At 40.4% G+C, this 20,518-nt stretch overlaps 1 protein-coding gene across 1 annotated transcript in view; it reads right to left on the bottom strand.

The window, feature by feature from the left end:
• Positions 1–20,518, bottom strand: part of rspo2 (R-spondin 2) — a 74,457-nt gene that overhangs the window by 10,999 nt on the left and 42,940 nt on the right. Inside the window, exons 4-5 of the mRNA XM_086078660.1 lie at positions 18,703–18,846; positions 17,356–17,544 (exon numbers count right to left, since the gene is read on the bottom strand). Of these exons, the coding sequence (XP_085934786.1) occupies positions 17,356–17,544; positions 18,703–18,846 (333 nt within the window). The remainder of the gene's footprint in view (positions 1–17,355; positions 17,545–18,702; positions 18,847–20,518) is intronic.

A 20,518-nucleotide genomic window follows, 5' to 3' on the forward strand; every position in this document is an offset into this window, starting at 1 on the left:
TTCAGAATCCAGCTAGAGTCGTGAGGTTGTCAGGAGACCCGAGGAAGGATCAAAGAAAAGAAAGGAAAGTGAAATCCAGCACCGACCAGACATCACCTACTACCCACCGGGTTACCAACCAGAGTCTTTCACCAACCCCAGAAACATCTAAATTCCAACAAATTAGGGAGACCTCAAGAGACCAAAGGAGAGACTGAGGAAAGGAAGGAAGGATAGACGAAGCAGAGTGAGATCCACAGACATCAGCCTCCACCGATTCAACGACCAGAGGAAGAAGCAGATTGTGTTTGAATTTCGATAGATGCTGGTGTGGTGGATCTGGCCAAAACTTAAATTCTTGATGAATTCCAAAGTAACTAACCTAAGTAACTTTTGCTCCTATACGTTTTAAAGATGAACATTTGACTTTTTACCCCATTGTATTTCCAGTGAGTCTGCATTGTTATACTTTACAGTAGGTCTGTGGTGTGTGTGTTTTAAATGACCCCCACCCCTCACCCAGTCTCAACCCTTTATGCTATCGTAACCCTAAGATGTTGTTGTCAATTCCGGAGGCTGGGTAAAAGGCGGACAACAAACAGTTTCGAGTTGCATCTTGCTGCTAAATTAACCAGACACGGCAGGACAGGATTCAAGCACGTCTCTCTTAGTGAACTCTCTTCTCGAACGAGGCTCGCTCGGTTACACCTATCTCTTCTCTCTCTGCGCTCATGACATGCGCAGTACACAAAACATTTCAGCATGTAAAACTAAAATAAATACAAAACCCAAAATAATAATTCACAAAACAAATATAAGTCAATTGCAAGTAAATAAAAAATACACATTTGCAAACAATGTGTTTCACTATGATAATGGCCACACATTGTTCTAAAGACAATAAAAATAAACCGCACCCACTCTCACAGCAAACTATAATTACAGTATGTGTCAAAATCTTTTTTTCTTTTTCTTTTTTTTCTTTTTCTTATAAAGAGCTCAGTATTGTTCATTCGGAAATGTCATCATCATTGCAAAATCAAAATCTTTTCTATTCGTACAAGATATGCTTGGGTACAGAACTTATTTGCTTAAATAAAAAACAAAAAAACAAAAACAAACGTACACCTGTCCTGTCCCTTTCGCAATGTCTGTTTCATTTTGCGTGTGTAAACGTGTTTTGTGGTTGCTGTAGTTAGCGATTAGTGTTGTTCCGATACCATTTTTTGGCCCCCGATACCGATACCCAGCTTTGCAGTATCGGCCGATGCCGATACCATACCGTTACCTACGTGTTTTTTTTCTCAACATGAAAAAGCTGTCCTGCCATTGGTTCAGAGCATTCAAGGGCCAATAGGATACCTTAGCTCGGCATGCAGTGAACATATCACACATCAGTGAATGTCTTGCATGAGCAAGACACAAGATGCTGCATCCAAAGTCCTATATTAGCGTCAGAATTAATGGTATCGGCATGTTACTTTTTAGTACTCCCCGATACCGATACCACTGTTTTAATGCAGTATCGGGGCCTCTGCCGATGCCAGTATTGGTATCGGAACAACACTATTAGCTATACAAGATGGCCGATCTTCTGCGCATGCGCGTCACAAATCCTGCAGGGGTCACAGATCGTGCCTTGACAGAGGTTATTGTTGTACATGAATGATTCCACTTATTCAAAAATTTTTTGGTTCAACAGCGCCCCCTATACATGCGGAGGCTATAAATATGTGAGTTTGTCACTGATGCGAACAGTTCATGTGTCTGCCGAGGTAAATTGGTGTTAGCTAATAAGCCGCAATATTAATTTAACATTTTGTTCTCTAGATCAAGGGTCTCAAAACCAACTAATGTGGGGACTGCTTGAGCTAGAGTCTGGGTCTGAGTCTGGGTCTGATTCATCACCAACCTCTCTCTGCATGGCAGGTTTGGAAAAAGACATGACTGGGACACGATATTTTTTCTTTCTACTTTCACTACTGTCAATTCAGAATTACGTTTCACCGAAAACTGTCTTGAGCCTGAGCCAGAAATGTGCATCCAGGGCAGGCAGGAGAGGCAGAGCCACCCTGTCCTCCCCTGCATGTGAAAACTAAAATAAAAAAATAAAAAATAAAATAAAAGTGTTTCAATTTTAGTTATCTGGTTCAAGCTTTAAATTGATTTTCTTTTTCAATCCAATAATGTCATTAAAATGAATAAAATCACTGAATTTGCGCATTTCCTCTGGGTGTGTGCGGAGTGGGCGGCCCTTTAAGAGGGTTATACGTATGCGGGCCCAGAATGTGTTACTGCGCCCCTTTTTGTGTGACACATTTTAACATTCGGCATCCAAAAGTACGTCAGTTTTCTTGACGTCACATTATCTTAATAACAACAACAAACAAATGACAGAGCTTGCTGATTAATATGATGAATGTCTATAAGTCTTTCATTGCAGCAGTTGAAAGTTAAGTTGAAAAAGAAGAGTATATTGACTTCAGCTGCATGTTCTGTCACCCATTGTAATGAGTTGGACGAAGTTAACAAGAGCCCCCCACAGGACCAGATGGTTTCTTACCAAACCATGCAAGGTTTATTAGTTTTAAGTAGTGTTGTTCCGATACCGATACTGGAATCGGCAGAGGCCTGCATTAAAACAGTGGTATCGGTATCGGGGAGTATTAACAAGTAACATGCAGATACCATTAACTCTGACGCTAATATAGGACTTTGGATGCAGCATCTTGTGTCTTGTTCATGCACGGCATTCACTGATGTGTGATATGTTCACTGTATGCCGGGCTAAGATATCCTATTGGCACCTGAATGCTCTGAACCATCCATCCAAATATGGGCAAAAAGTGGAGTACAGCCTGGACTGTTCACCACTCATCTCACATAGTGCCTATTTAGAGTCTTCACTTGACCTAGCGGGATTGTGTGGAAGGAAACCAAAGTAGCTGGAGAAAACTAAGAAACAATAGAAGAGCTCCATCCCTTGACAACAAGTTGTCAATTCTTTTGAAGGCAGAAATTAATACCTTCAATATTTGCTATTTTTCTGTCTCGCGAGTGTACACGGGCCTGTGAATGCATGAAACTCCTTTCGTGATTTCCACTTTGAAATCAGCTAAGCTAAAGAGCAGTCGATTTTGTCTTGAGAGCAGGCAGGCAGTGAACAGCCATTAACGACAGGCCCGCTCAGCCTGCATCTGGAAACCACAGCACTCCCGAGACGAGCGAAGCCCCCACTGTGGTTTGCTATCTCCCGACTGGCTCATCGACACATCTGGACTTAAGTACATGTGACTCTCATGCTGCACGGGCACTTGGGTAAATGAGGGATAATTAGGCTTAGTTGGCTTTAATGAATGGCTTAATGTTGTGTTTTATTTCAGATGAGAAAAATAGAAAGCGCAAGGCTTATCAAAGGCAGGGCCGTGGTGATGCGGTGTGTTGCTTTTGCGGCCTGAAAGTTTTGTAATTGTTGTACGGATGGGGTCAAGGCAAAGTGAGCTGAAGATAGCAGCAGCACACGAGGGAGTGGTTAAAATGTGACCACAAATTTAAAGATTGGGAACACACGGTAGCAAATTGATCTTTATATCTGGAAAGTTATTACAGATGTGAACGGCATCATTACTCAAGGACAGAAGTAGCACTGGATTTATTATACTGTAACTGTACATTTGATAAATATGAGGAAAGACACTTTGATCATCTTATGATATATAACACCTTATAATGCTTCATGACTACATCATCTTCACATTTGTTGTTGTGTCACTACAGGACACTCGATATTGTTTCATGACTACAATTTTCATTATGTCCAAATGTATATTTTTGTTATAGTGGCTTGTTTGCTGCAGCACTATTGCCGCTCCTACTAGCAGAGACACATTTCTTTGTAAAGATGATTGTGATTACGCACGTGTTATACAATGCTTTGCCGATTAATTGCTTGCTTGCTTTGTTTGAACCTATGAATAAAAAGAAAAAAAATACATGAACTAAAATACATTGCTCAGCACGCTTTTTAAATTCAAAAGGAGAAGGAGAAAGTGAAAGGCCCGTTCACCGTCGATGAATAGTAATCGCCGCATGGCGGCGTCCGGCGCACTGCAAAAAGGACTGGAGAAATTTTAAGCCAACAGAACAAGAACATTTTACTTAAATTTACCTGTAAGATTATAAAAAATACGAAAATAATACTAGGCCCATATCAACCACTGCGGCCACGCTTGGGAATCATTTGGTGATCTAACCCTGCAATTCCAACTCATAATGCTGAGTGTCAAGCAGGGAGGCAAAAGGGTCCAATTTTTATAGTCTTTGGAATGACCCAGCCAGGGATTGAACCCACAATCTCCCAGTTTTAGTGCAGACACTCAAGGCCAGTGAGCTGGTCATGCCTAGTGATCTATCTAGATACACATTTTAATTTTTGAACACTATTTATAATAATATATTGTACTCACTTAAAATTAAAATAATAACACTAAGAAATACATTTATAATACAATAAATTTATACAATAAATATATTTCCAAGTGATCTATCTAGACTTACTTTCTATTGTAACCAATCTCATTGGTTGTTTGGCTAACCAATAAAATTGTTAGGCCCGTAACCACCCGGAATGGTCAATGTCTGACCAATTTATTGGTTAATATGCCAATATGAGCTAGATTGATAGTTTTTTTTAACCAATCCATTGAGTGTATGATTCATTCTCACTGGAATCCCAAAATTTTGATTTTCGATTAGTTTTTAACTGCTAATTCGCATCTCACTTCGAGTCACGACCAGCCCTAATGTGTGTACATATATACTAGGTCAGACTCACACCCAAAATCTACACTCGCCGTTTGCGTTAAATTGATTGGCATCGTGCACTTTTTCAACAACAACAACAAAAAACACACACACACACAAAACACATCATAGCCTAAGACATGAAAAAAAAATATTAAAATGGTAAATAAAATGCACATATAGTACTGTATCTACATCATATGGTGGATGCCCTAATTGCTTTAGGCCACACATTCACTTATTTGCAAACATAATTTATTGAAGTGTAAAGGTAACCCCTATCGCACCTAACATATTTTGTTAGTGTAACAAAACAAACAAACAAAAAAGCATGGAAAAGTTGTCACTACATTGATTGTCACATTTTTTTTCTTAATCTAAACTGTTTTAAACCACAATTTAATTGTAATTCACCCGGGATCTAATGTGCACTCTTCCACTGTACAGTACTGTGGTTTTCTGCTTAGGTCCTGCCATTTTGCACTTTGACTTATTTTGCCAGTTTTGCATGTCAATATACATAACACCACTGACTTGTCTCAAATGATGATGCCATCCTAATCACAACTGAAATGAACACCTTCAGCTGCTTAATATGACAGCTATTGTAACAGTAAATTAACTTACTTTAGAGCAATAGTGACAGAGATATAAAGCAGCGACCATGTATGTTCCCACCATACATAGGATTTGCCTTCATGCCAAAGTGTTACTCATTCATGTGCGTGCACACATTGGTTCCCTAATTGCACCTTGACTGCTTCCCCCTTGATTTCCGTGGGCCTTGTAACAGAACGGAGCACAATATAGGAGGAAATTGTCCAGCAGGATTCATTCTAATTTCTGCACAAGGCCTTTCATCCCTCCTTTTCTCTACTGGGAAATTTCATGAGGAAATCCCTCACATGTTTGGACATGGAGCGCAACTGTCCCAAAACAGGACCAGACCCTAACGAGAGGGGAGCCAAACTAAGTCAGGCAGGCTTAGTCACTAAAACAGAGACAGGGGCTATCAGGATCACGCAGAGACCCCTCAGCAATAGCCGGTGATGAGGGAGTGCATGCAGGCTGATGCTTTTTGTTTTCTCTGATTGTTGTACTAACTCTGGAAGGCGCTGTTCAGTCTCCTTTGGTTATCCGACACATATTGTTTGATAAAAATAGCTCGTTGGTTCACAGAGAAGTGGAAGAAAGGGGAGCGTGTGTTTGATCTATTAGCAGAGCTGCTGCTGCACAGGGTAAAAGGAAAAGCCCATCCAGGAAGGGTCTGATCCTCTTTAAGGCCTGCGCTGCATCAAACACTTGTCAAACACCAGGCAGATGGACAGCTGAGTGGCTTCGGCAGATCGGATCACAGAAACAGGCCAACAAGAATCACTGCTGCTCAGCTCATCAATCCAGACATGGCTCTCAAAACTCTTGTCAATAATCCCCCCTGTGTCTCACTCAAACACAAACACAGGGCTTCGGGCCATATGGCAGACATTTTCTTGTTGGTTTTAGATGTGTATGATTACAGTGCAATTTCAACAGTCATTTCAAGGTCTCACCTCACTGAGGTTTGTGTACCCCAAAAGGCAGCGGCATCTGTCAGAGTTACAGCACAGGAAGGCGAAAGGAATCAAATCAAAGAGAGACCTTAAGCTCCCACTAATCCAAGAGAGATGTCCAAGGTCTATTGGGATCAGCGACCTGAACCTCGCCACCCAACAAGAAAAAAATGTATGTTTTAAAGAGGTTTGATATGGTACCCTGGCAAAGTGCAGTTTCTTGACAGTAACCACCCAATTGTGCCTTGGATTTAGTTAATTATTCAGTTATACAGTCCTCACACCTCTATGGACCACCAGTGTCTATGGCAGTGGTGTCCATACAGAAAAAGGACAGGATGCAAGGGCCAATGATATATAAGATTTTGATATATAGTGGATGTAAGTCATACACAACGATAAACTGCCAGGTTTTTATTATATAAAAATGAGAGCAAAAAATATTATTTTAAAACTTTAATAACTTATTATTAAAATCACAATCTAAAACGTTAAATGGGAGTCAGCACACACACGCCACCATTTGAAGTTGCTCAGATTAACCCCAAATAACATCCAACTGTTCTAGTAGGCTTCGTCACATTTTTTGTAGTCACATCTTACAGCCCATGGTCCAGAGACCTCCCACAGGGATTGTATTGTTCAAAGCTATCGGCCAGAAGAAGAATTTAAGAAAATATGGCCACAACAGTGACGCTATCAAGAACTGGAGATCCCTCTAAAATTGAGGAAAATATGAGAAGAAAACTGGTCATGGAGACTGGCAAGCGGAGCTGCAAAAATTTCTACCAAGTACTGGCTGATTAGTACATGGAGCAATTATCTCAAGTTTTCATTTGTCAGCGCTTTTAGTGGAGTGACAAAACAAATTTCTTAGAGAGAAAATACTGTAATAGTACAGTGACACAGTACACACAACCAATAAACCAAAACAAATCAGTTACGTTAGCCAGGATGATGCACTTGAGGTCAAGTATATTATTTAATATATTTAATATCTACGGAAGAGCTCAACTTCTTCTACGCATTGCGCCAATGGCGCTTAACTCAACACTGCCACCGAGTGGCAGCAGGAATGTACAGCTCTGCCTCTCCTGCCCACGCCGACAGCACGTCCCAGACAAAAAAAAAAGGTACTTTCTTTCTTCAACCCAAACAGAAGAAGTTCATCAACTCCAACAACCCCATGAATGCAGGTCGGCCCTTATGTTTTATGTAATCAGAAAACCCGTAAAAGTCACTCTTTTAAGCTATGTGTGACATCACCTCAGTGTTCAGCTTTAGTGTGATGGTGGGAGTGCAGGACTCTACTGCATGCTCTCTACTTATCATCATAAAGGTTCTACTTGTAGTTGCCCCCTGTATTTGTTATACACACATACTCACAAAGACAGAAAATCACAAAGATGTGCACACAACCAAAGAGAGCAGGTCTATACTTGTCACTTGGTTGTGTCTCAAAGTCTCCATCCTGGCCCATTGCTCATGGGCAAGATTGGGTCAGAAGCCAAAGACTCGCTTTGAATCACTACATTTAATTAAAAGCTCTAATGTCTCTATAAAACTGACGGCCAGATATAGAGATAGACAGGCAAGGAGGGTGGAAACAGGAGGAGAGTTGAGAATGAGCTTCTGGTGGCTGAGACCGAGTTGCTACAACTGTGCACCAGATGTTTTCGGGCACCCTTGTTCAGATTTCCTTCTTTCTCCTCAAGTCAAATTGCTGGAAGAAGACAACATGCGGGGCTGCTCTCAACTATGTGCGCCACATCCTCTTCTATGACATGCGTGTTTGTTCCTCAGGCAGCCTCGTTGAGTAAAATGTAACAAGCAAGCCAATGTCATCCCTATCTCAGACAGGAAAGGAGTGGAAACAAGACCAAGAAAAAGTGCTGCTAATGCGGTGACTTAATCTGCCTGTGAGGTCGATTTTATTGTTTCTATGCGACTTTTACTTGTTTCTCACAGTCTGTTTGAGAACGTATGCATATGATTCCTCATCTGCATGGTGTGGGATATGATGAAAGTTTTGTGGCCGACAGGAGAATTGTCAGCTGCGCTGTAGTGGAGGTCTGGCAGACTGTGACCAGCTTGGGTTATCTAAATATGAGGTGAAAAACCTTGACACTGGGCCTACTTAAAACAAGTGTTAGATCGATATACAATCGGGTGACAAATTAGAGCAAGCAGCCAGAACAGCTTCAATGTGCTTTGGCACTGATTCTACAAGTTTCTGGAACTCCATGGGAGAAATACAAAACCATTGTTCCAAAGATATTTCCTTATTTGGTGGTGGACTGTACTGTTTCCAAAGCTGATCCAAAATGTCCCAATTAAATTAAGTTCAAATGGTTTCAATTGAGCATTAAACCGTTAAATGATCCAAGTTCTATTTCAAGCCATCTGCATTTGTTTATGCACTCGTTTATTCATATTTTGACCCTCGTCACAGATCGTTGGACACTTGTGGTTTTTGGATGCGACTTTTTTTATTTTATTTAAAAAAAAATTGAAGTAGGATGAGCAACTTTCATACAACCTTTGAAGTCACTTGTAACTGTAATGTTTTGCTATAAATTATGATATAAAATAACGATGCAGTCCTATTTAATCAAATTCAATGAAATTTGAGCGTCCGTCAATCGTCAACAGTCGGGTTGCCCTTCTGTCACCATCAACCCGTCAATATTGCGAGCCGGACCAAATTGTAATCGTAAATCCATTATTCGGCATTCCTCAGCGAATGGGCGTCCGTCAATGTTTCCCATCATTGGTTATTTTGCTGACATTTAGTGTGTACACAGTCCTAACTGACACAAATACTAATACTTAGGACTCTTAGCTGTTCAAAAACGTGTCCGACTTAAAATGACGCAATGTTAGCTGTCTAACAATGCGCATGATCTCAAATACATAAACGGAGTACTGAACTAATGCTTGCATAAACATAGCAGTAATGAGGAATTTACAACAGAAGGAAAACATTATCGCTGTCTGTAGTCACCTTACAACATGGCCGGCTATCAGTATTGGGACAGAGCCAGTAGAGTGAAGGCTTGGAGAATGGTGTGCAAGGAAGGTAGGATACCTGGTAATTGTATATTTTGTTTACTGAAGGAGAAAAAGAGTGTCTTGGCCCAGTCCCAGAAAATAAGTGAAAGTACTATTTTGTGAATGCATCATGTGACTCATGGGACGGGCGGGTCAAACGCTGTAGTTCTTTTTTTGGTGCCAGCTACGACCGGCCAACAGTAGATGTTGGTGTGCTTACAATAAAGAAGATGACACAACCAACCAACGTCTACCGTCAATGTATTTGGGAGACATTACAGTACTCTGCGGTGCATCAGTGAATTGGGCGTCCGTCAATGTTTCTGTCATTGGACAACAGCATAAATGATCCTTTAGTACTGACCTGGTTATTGATGATTAGATTGACAAACAAACCCACTTCCGGCAATACTTAGTCCGCCAAGTTTCTCATCAATATTTTAATCATTAACAAAACGGGAGTCCCTAATTGATTGATAAAAAGTGCTTTGATTTAACATATTCGGTCATTAAATCCCATCAACTTTTTTGTTGGATGTCAAAAAAACTATCTTCCTCACCAAAGCTACCCTAAATAATAACCGATTGCTGAACTTCAAGTCTAGTAACATCACAACATTTAATTAGAACTAGAATTGTTGTTGTTATTATTGCATAGAGTAAAACGGAATTTAAGATGCATTTAAACTGGGTAGTACAACACTGTAAAAAGTGGCAGGCAACTGTATTTCAAAACGATAATAATCTTCCAGGTCTCTCAGAACATATGATGTGGAGGGCAGGATTTGTCCAACAGGCTGGAGTTTGGTATAGTATGTGTCACAGAGTGCGAAAAGAAGAAGAAAAAACAGCCTAAACTGCCCATCAAGTGGAATACTCTCCAAGGTCACAGCCTTAAACATGTCATGGGTAATATCAGCTCATATACTGCTCAGCAGGGGGAAATAGCTCCCATTCGCGGAGCATGGGAAACTTGTTCTGTGAATTTCTTGGGGTCTTCTCCTCTGCTCGGGTTTGTTGGCACTTTATTTGCATATTGGCAACCTCTCATTTCCTCAATTTTGAGTGAGTGAGTGATTCATATGCATCAACAATATGGCGACATCTGTTAATTCTGTGAATATGTTTCTCAGATTCACAAGGGACACAATCAAGCCATATACACTACAATATGTCAACATCGACCATAGATGACTTGCACAATTTAATCGGGACATATATATTTATCAGAAAGTGTCTGTCCACAGCATTGTTACTACCACCACATTGGATTTATAACATAAAATAATCTTATTTTATGTGTTGCCGTACATGAGTCTGCAAAAGTTAGTTTAGCAGAACCATAACTCAACTGGAGTGTGAAATAACACTCAATTGGCAAACCCCCTCAGTCCTCCTGCCTTGAAACGACCAGATGACAATAATGTAGGGGAAGTTGCCAAGAGCATTGCTAACCCTTTCACCTCCCACCTTCCATTCTTCCTCCCGCAAATCTTTGAAGAACCTACACTTTTATGGCTCATGCCTCTGGTATGAAGATGGGCGCTCCATATAAAGACACCAGGATCATGGGGTGTTTCATATATTGCATTTCTGAAGACAGTTGGGTTTGGATATGAGAGCAGGAACACTTAGTAGAATGTTATTCAGAAGTTCTACAAGATAACAGAGGGGGTCACGTAACTAGTAACTACCGTTAGTCCATATCCTGACTACTGTCGAGGTGCCCTAGAGCAAGGCAATAAGAACTACATTACTTGTGAACAGCATGAGGACATATTCCTTGTTCTCTTTTCAGCTCACCTCTTTAGTTCTACAACCAGTTTTAATAGCGATTAAATCTAACTGACCCTTCTTGGTAGTGATAAAAAGAGCAAGAAGTCACACTGGAATGGCCTGTATCTAGATTCAAACTGACCTAACAAGACAGGATACTTTTGAGGCCTAACTAGTTCCTGTCTAACCATATAGAGCAGTCTTATTAAATGAAGATTAAGCCATGGCTCCGTCAGTCACAACAGGCCACAATGTGAGCCACACTGTTGAAATCACTGTGACAGGGTAACTGCCAATTACAACTCCCTTGCTGTCCTGGGAAAGAACTTCTCACTTATTGTAGCTCCCGCTGGCAAGAAGAACGGATTTAAATTGTCTGTGATATTTGCCTGGCCAGAGATAACCCTTAATCACCACCCATCATTCCATTGTGGCAGAAATCAGAGCAGGACGTCCTCTAAATATTCTGTATAGTAGAAAGTAACATCAATTTGAATAAGGTACGTACAAACAATAGCGTTAATCTTTGAACAGTAACTATAGTGCTTGCTCGAATCCAGACAAATTATTTGACTGATGGACAAACAGACCATTAAATCTTTTGCTGAGATAAGACCAAGATACTCAATTTGACTCAAGACTAATGTAGACTAGGGAACACCTGTGCATACTTTGGGTTGTACAGACTAGCTGACCAGTTGACTTTACAACTCCAAAATGACATTTAAAGCATGACATTGACGTTGCTAATCATGTCTATATCCGTATTGCTTTTATTTTGAAGGCCTGTATGTACAGCCGTGGCCACGTGTCTAAGATCCTCGTCTGCCACTGTGGGAACTCCAGTTCAACAACATCCACCTCCAACATCTCCTGGATACACGGCTGTGGTGTCCTTGAACAAGACACTGATACCCTGAACGGCTCCCTGGGCGATTAAGTAGCCTCATGCTGCAGTGTGTGCCGCTAACAGTGTATTTGCTGTGTCCAGTATTGTGATGGGTCAAATGCAGAGGTTACATTTTGCGTGTGTGTGTATGTGTGTGTGACCGGCAAAAGAATGTTGACGCAGATAATGCCTGCATGCTGTTTCTTGCATTTGTAAAAAAAAAAAAAAAAAGAAAAGCTTACTATGTGGTTTACGCCTCGTCATCCGTTTGAACCTCTTGATAGGAGAGCAGGGAATTATTCCACCACACAAATAGGTCCGTTATTATTCGCAAACACCATCAATTCCCGGAACCTGCGCGATGGTGGACCCAGAATGAGGGCGGGTTTCCCCTATTGGATCAAACTGTGCAACTCTGTCTATTGCAGCGGCAAGTATACTGGCTGGAAATACCATCACCAGTCATCTTGTGTTCTAATGTGTATGTTCTGAGTGAATTCGGTGTAAGAGCTGTCCATTGTTTGTTGATATGGATTGTTGCAAAATCTTTGCTACTCCTTTGAAAATGACAAATGATGTCATTAGTTAAGGTACACTTGACTTTCATCACAGTGTTGATCCTAAAAAAATCTGAACTTGTGCAACCCTCTCGGTTAGAAGTATCCAAACTATGGCCCGGGGCCATTTGCAGCCCACCGTCCATTTTTTAGTGGACCGCAGCATAATCAAAAAATAATTTTTGACTCAGCCTGCAACCCTATTGGGTGTGTGTGTGTTGAAAGGGTGGGGGTTGCGACAGCCAAATCCTTCATGAGAACAGTACAACGAACCTGAAAACCTATGGAGATTTACCAGATATGCAAAGAAGCTAAAGTAGTAACAACATTTCTCTTTAAAATGTTTCATGAATAAACATGTTTTAGTTGAAGAGTGTCATCTTATTACAAATTAAAACAGGGGCATATCTATTGTACCGGATTACAGGGCTGAGGACCACCACAAAAACCATGAAAATATCCCAAATTATTTGCATTATTACCTTTAGCAGAAAATTAAGAATAAACAACAACAACAAAAAAACGCCAAAACAAATAAAACACATAATTGCTTAACTTTTTATTTGTATTTATTTTTTGAGCAAAGTGAGCCTTCCATCCTTCGATTATTCTGCATGTGGCCCTCTGATGAAAAAGTTTGGACAGCCTTGCCCTAGCCTGCAAGATACTAAAATGAATTTGTGTTTTCAGCAGTGGATTTGGGCTGATCTCTGTACATTGTTTTTCAGGGGCAGATATTTTGAAGCAGATGTTTCACAGACAGTAATGACCAGGGGGGTTCGCAGCACTGAAGATTCACCCCAGACCCAGACTGGCTTCAGACAAACCCGGGCATGCATCCCACAAGTCAAACAATTCCTCACAGGGTCTGGATCTGGATATACATTAGCCATTGTGCCAGACTAGTACAAAGACTTAAGTAAATAAACAACTGCCCCTTCTCTGACATGCCCAAATGGGCTTCAACAATATGTTTTTCTACGTTGCCCTCTGGGGGAATGATGAGGTAATACTGTCTTCTAAAGTACAACATGGGAAAAGTGTGGCAGAAGGAATGAGATGATCTTGATGACAGCAAAGGTAGTTAATCACCATGCTTATTATCACGCACATGCATGGAATGACAGAGCATTTGTAGTGACAGCATCTTGGAACTGAAATAACAGACGATTGGCTATACGAGGCCCACAGCCAGAAGATTGTCTCTGGTTACACATATGAGAAATCAAATCCCTCTCAATAAGCCTGATGCTCAGGTATTCTATTGGCTAGATTCAATCATATCTTTCATCTTTTAGAGCACACTTCTTTGCATGACTCTTGAGGTGCACCCTGCCTCAATTGGAATAGGCTTCAGGGTGTTTATGTTCTTAAAAATAAACACTTAATACATGTTTGTTTGGTTTTATTTAAAAAGGGGCTGTGCCATATCACACCACCCATAATACTTGTACAATTATTTACATGATGCAAAACAATTACTGCTAAACGCCCTGTGATAAAATTTTAAGACTTTTTCTGAGTTTCCAAACTGTTGAAATACACGTATTTTAATGACTATATTGATCGCATAAGAGACACAAAAAAAATCAGAACTTCAGAGATTGTTTCAAACAGAAAAAAACTAATTTCCACCAGTTTGCTTAAATTCCTTTTCCATCATAATCCATTTTTTGTCCCACTCTTTTATGCATAACATATGTCAAAAAGAGCCTGTGACGCGGCTTAAGGTTGACATAATGCAGTTTGTCATTTGCATGCAATAGCCATTGAAAGGCAAAAGCGTGTAGAAAGAAGCGGATTTGAATTTGGCGCTGTTGTGACGTATGATCGTATGTGCCCAATGTGTGGTTGCTACATGCCCACTCAACTCAGGAAAAATGACTGACGGCATCTCAAACTTAGCATCAACTTCCAATCTCAGATGAATTGAGATATATACTGCCTCAATTTATTTTGGGAAGCATTTTGGAACTGGACATGTGCTGTGTTGAACACATTTCCATCAATTCTTAATTTAAATTTGCAGTATTCAAGCATTTAAATTATTCTTGTAAAGTCAAGCACAAAAATGCTGGAAGGCAAAGTTTTCTGTTCCACGATTTGCACACAGCCATGCTATTTTATTTTATATATGTAAATTAATCAAAACTAACATTTACTTACTCCCCTATTGCAAGTTATGTATGTTTTTATTTATTCTTTGTTTAACCAGGTAAGGACATTAAGAAACTGTTCTTACTTGCAGCACTGACTTGAAGGCAAGTTGGGGTTTAGTGCCTTGCCCAAGAAGAATTCAACAGCAGACAGTCAGAGCCGTGATTAGAACCAGTGACCCTTTAGTCACTGAGCGACTCGCTCTATCAGCTGAGCCACAACCGCCCCATAAACAATATCCTCTCAGTTTTGACATGACTCAAAGGTTCTGGCAAACAGATCAAACTTGCACATCACTTATTTCGGGTGCTTTTTCCTACTAAAGCCTCAAAAGCTGGTTTGTATTGTCATACAGGTGGAAAGTTACAATCTTAATTCTTAAATAAGTATAAAGCAGCCAGTGTGAACAGTAAATTGTAAAACATTACATAAATGCAGATTTACAGATGGATGAAAACAACAAATGGTTAATACCACCACATATTTTATACATCCTCCACATAAAGGATGAACCCCCTTTTTTTTAGGGCAGAGTGACGAATCAAGACACTGTTATTGTGGCAACACCAGCTGAGAACAGCTAATGAATCCCAGCAGTGTGAGCGATGTATGCTGTTTACACTTATATTGAACGCTTCAGACACGGTTTACACCACTCTTAACATTTGCTGTACAAACAAGTTGCCTTATGACATTATCTGCACTTTAGTTTCCATGCTTGTGTCTAATTTCTCAGAGGGTTTAGATCATTCCAGACATAAGGAAAATAGTATGATTGGCCACATTATTCTTGTACGTCTCAACAAAGCTTGAAAACAGAGATCCATCAATAATTTCCAGTGTAGTTCAGCTGCTTAAAAATGCAAGTTAGGGTGAACAGATAAGCATTCCCATAAGTGATATATACTTACGGTACTTCTGATGCTTTGTTTTTAATTCCTCTCTCTGTTTAATCCACAGAATCCATATGGGGTTATCTAATCCTGTGCTTAGCAAACATTTGTGTATAGCGTCTAGAAAATTATGCAGGTAAAAAATTTCATTTTTAGACTATTTTCCACATTTGACCACTATAAATCCCTCTTGTAGATTTCAAAGCTTTTTTTTTTTAATCTGGTCAAACTGTCTGCAGCATGTCATCCGTCACCTGCATTTCAGGCCTCTCGTGCCATATGACAAAAAACAGTATTTCTTGTGGAAAGTGATTATTTGCCAATGTCAAGTCAATGTCTTTTAGTCTTTTTTTTTTCTTATTCATGCCGTTCAGCTTCAGCAGCCTACATATTCTACATTGTATTTATTTAAAGGAAATAGTGTTAAGTTTCATTGGCTTTTGTCAAGTGGGGATTTTTACAGGCAGTTAAGCAGTGGGGAATTAATAACACATGCCAAAGTCTGAAATGTACCTATGTCACAAGGTCAGGAACGGCTGGGATGTCCATATAGTGGCACTTTTACAAATAGCTTTAAACAGTACAGCAGAGATGTTACTCAGTAGGGAATCGTGCCGAGAGATTTACAGTGACCACGTTAGTGGAACAGTAGCTTTGTGATGGATGAACACAGGGAGCCTGCAGCTCTTTTCTAAGAATTTAATGAAAATAGTTCTGCAATTCAGACTTTACAATGTTTCACCAGCACCTTTATGTCAGGTATAATTTACTGCCGTAACCATGCATACAAAACAAAATTTTAATCAAAGATCACCGTAAAGTCTCTTGAAAAGGTCAAGCAGGCAAGGCAAAGGCATTGGAAGGTATGTGGGGGTTGGGGGAGAATTTCCCTGACAAACAGAACAGCCTTTAAGAAATAAATGTGCGGTGGAATCACAGTTTCCAGCAGCAACAGTAGCAGCAGTTTCTGTATCATTGAAATATGAGATCCCAACAGAGTTTATTGAGGTTTATTAACTCTTTCAACACTCCACTTAATCATGCTTGCTTTCAATGTACAGTAGTAATTTCCTCTATCTGTTAGGCTTTTTTTTTTCTTTACCCGACAGCCAAAATTATATCTGCCACTGTAATTGCCTCCTTATTTGGTGAATTAAATATTTATACTCGGCTTATCCTAATGCAAAGTGTACAAGAAAGTACATTAAGGTTTAGTACATTTATTTTTTAAAGCACTATAAACTGAAGCCTTCGCACCAAATAGTGCGTTGAGCCATTAAAAATGACTACTACAGATTTGACTTCTCACTCAATGACCTGCCACGCTTACTGTGTGCACCACAAATATATCTCAAACTGACGGGAGGAAACAGAGGCGACCATTGAGGTAACCTGCAGATCGTCCTTAAGAAGGGAGATGGGAGAGTGGGGGGAAAATATACCTCAGAGAGAAAACTGCCTTGCAGCCCACAATGGAAAATTACTGATATTTCATGCACGGAAACGTCACAGAAAGCCTCACTCGCACAGACAAAGTAAAAACAATGTGGTGTGTTGGGGTTACATGAGACAGGTGGAACTCAAAGTGTGGACAAGGTCTGTGTCTGGGATTGGAAGTCAACTATTTTCTTTATATTTGCAGCGTAAACTTTTAGATGAATGTGGAAGCTGTACAAGGTATTGCTGTGTGACCTCCCTACCTTTTCTGCAGTGCCTCATGGCCATTTTGCACCTGCGCGACTCAGCAATGGTGGGACATGGTATTGTGTCCTTGGGTGGTTTCTTTACAATGTGCCGCGTCCGGGTCTCCAGACCCCACCTATAGCCACAGGTTTTGTTTCTTCTGGTGCAAGCTCCCCATTCGCTCCACTGCCCGACCTCGCAGCCATCTATAGACACACACGGTGGTATGCAGAGAAACCACAGCAGAATGTCACTAAGAAGCAATCCACAGACCCCACGTCAAAGCTTTAGTACTGGGTGAAGGAGCTTTACTTAGGATGCCATAAGCTTTTTTGTGGTTTGTTTTTGGTATCTAGGGAAGACAAATAATGTCAGAGGTAGGCATTCCATCAGTAGGCTACTGACAGAAGGTCAGTCAGTCTGGCACTGTCGGGCGCCCGTTTTGCTGACGACTGATGGGAGCACGCATTTGTCTCGTGTGTTTGTTAGCAGGAGTTTCTTAGAGAGGATTATATATGTGTCAGAGTGAGTTCTCCTGTTTTTAATAAGATCTCCGTGGCAGCTGGTAGCCAGCTATGATTGGCTAAGGAGGCGAAAGAAACCAAATGTAGTAACGATGATGTCACTCTACTTAGCCATGACAGCACAAATCTAGTCTTAGTGTGTGTCTAAAAAATGTATTTATCTTTTGGTTGGTTATATATAGTTGTGGTTTTCCGTTACATTTTGGTGAAATTATTTTTGCCAAGAATATTTTGTATACAATGACTTTCTGTTTGGTGCACACAATTACTTCCTGTTTGGACACTTTGCTGCATAGTGCGAGAGACTCAAAGAGAAAGACAGACACATTATGTTGTGAGATGGATTTTTCATTATCTTGGATTATCTACTACTGGGGTTACAAGGTGCACATTGTATGTTATAGTTTGTTTGTTTGACTAAAAAATATTACTGTAAATATTCATTGTAAATACTATAGAATATCTTTGTTTTAGTTTTCACAGTACGTGTTGTGGTTCTTTACCGGAGTAGATACACTGTTTGCTGTGAATGTGTGTGAGGTAGTAAGTCATAGTAGCGGAATGAGAGGAAGATCTGTAGTTCCTAAAATAGCGGTGACAAACTGTAATTTTAGCAGTAACAAACTCTTATGTAGCGACAATGGAAGCGCGGTTGAAATAACAATGACGGACTGACGATTCCAGTTTTGTTTGGCTTGAAATAATGACGAACTGACGATGGTCCGGCCGCTGAAATAACAGCAACATTTACTGACATGCCCATCTCTGAATGATATGCACTATATTTAAAACATCTACAGTATGTGAATATGTGCATGTCTTTCATGTTTGTGTTGTTACCTCCACACTCCATGGTGTCCTCCAGTGGGGCAAAGCCCTCGGGGCACTTGTCAAAGCATCGCCCTTTGTGTAGGTAAAAACCTGACTTGCATTTGGTGCAGAAGTCTTTGCTGAAGCAAGACTCACAGTTCTCTATCCTGCACCCTGGAGAGAGAAGGAGAGACATCAGGGTCCATCTGATCTCATCTGGAGTTGATCGAGAGCTCTGGGGTTTGGGGAGGGGGGTTCGTGAAAGGATTATACAGTCTCTGCCTCGGAGAAAAACGCCCGTGCCCTGTGAATCATTTCCCACCAATGCACGGTAAATGTTGAGCTATTTTTCTTCTTCTCAGAGAACAAACAAATGGTTAAGCGATAAGCAGAAATCCTGATGATGTCCTGTGTGTCCGACTGACCTACAGTACATCAGCAGATTGCACGAGCATGTAACTGTCTGGCCATAAAAGTCAAGTATCCATTAAGCAGCCTAGTATAGAACTGGACCGTTCAGAACACGGCAGTCTAATTTGGCGCTGTAAACATTGATTTAGCTTGCATTTCCTCCATGGGGAATGTGAGCCAGATTGTGATAGACTACAGTAAATAGTGCAACACCAAACCAACAAAATTGTGTAAGCTACTAAAGAATTCAACAGAGGTACATAACATTGCTTAACAGTCAGCTTTGTCTGGGTAAACACACTTGAGTTCTTCTCATTCAATTCGTGACATCGCATGTAAGTGATTATCAGTCAACCAATAAGTTGCCGTGTTTCTCTCCACGTCTTTGGCAGTATGTAGCACTGTGGTTTACAGTTAATGGGAGCATGCCTAAATGGTACAACAACTATCAGTTGTTTTGATACCCAACTTTTGAAAATAGTCATGTAAGAAATGGTGTACCTTTAGTGAAATGAATAGAAACATGCCTTTGAAGGGAAGCTTCACAGGAAGTTCACGTTTTGCACTTTTGCTGCAGTAGGATAAACACATGCCTTAAGGCTATGAATGATGTGCCACTGCTGCCAACCATGTCAGTTTCGATAACTGATGTCCAATTTTCATCTAAGTTGGCTCGCTGAGTGGATCTTTTAGGATTTACAGATACAAAAAGAAAAGGATGGGTTATGATAGGGGGTGGGAAAAATAATGTGCACACTCTTGCTAAAGACACCGTGATGTATTTAGTCATAAAACATGACTTGCAATAAGCTTGTGTGTTTGTTTTTGTCCGTGCGGTGTGCAGGTCATGTTGCAAAGAAGATGATTGCAAGACAGTGCTTGGTGCTTTCATTATCTGTAAACAAAAACACAACCAAGTTTAAGCTGCTGTACTGTCATAATTCATAATTTGCCTTTAAAGGTGTGTACCATTCTTTTTTCATTCATGTCATACAGAAATTACATTGACCAGTCAGTGAACTGCAATGTGTTAACACCACCATTTAAAACAGGATTATTAGAGAACCCTGGTGAGCCACTGTCCGGCCTGTTATGTATGTCTCCCTCCTCCAACACAGCTGACTCAATTGATCAGCTCATCAGCAAGCTCTCTAGAAGCCTGATATTTATCCTGTTCATTGAATCAGGTGTATTGGTGGAGGGAGACATTAAAAACAGGCATGACAGTGGTACTCGTGGACCAGGGTTTCCTACCAATAATTAGTTACGTTAGCAACACCCAATCAAGGGAAGAAAAGAGCTTATTTTCACTTATTGTCTTTCGCTGTGTAGTTAATTTAACGGTTACTTTACCCATCTTTATGCTTCCTCTCAGTGTGCCTAGAAAAGTTGGATGTTGCACACATTTATATGAGTGTTTCTGCTTACATGTCGC

This window comes from Leptonotus elevatus, chromosome 6 (genome assembly GCF_054856555.1).
Source record: "Leptonotus elevatus isolate MCC_2025b chromosome 6, RoL_Lele_1.0, whole genome shotgun sequence".
NCBI lineage: Eukaryota > Metazoa > Chordata > Actinopteri > Syngnathiformes > Syngnathidae > Leptonotus > Leptonotus elevatus.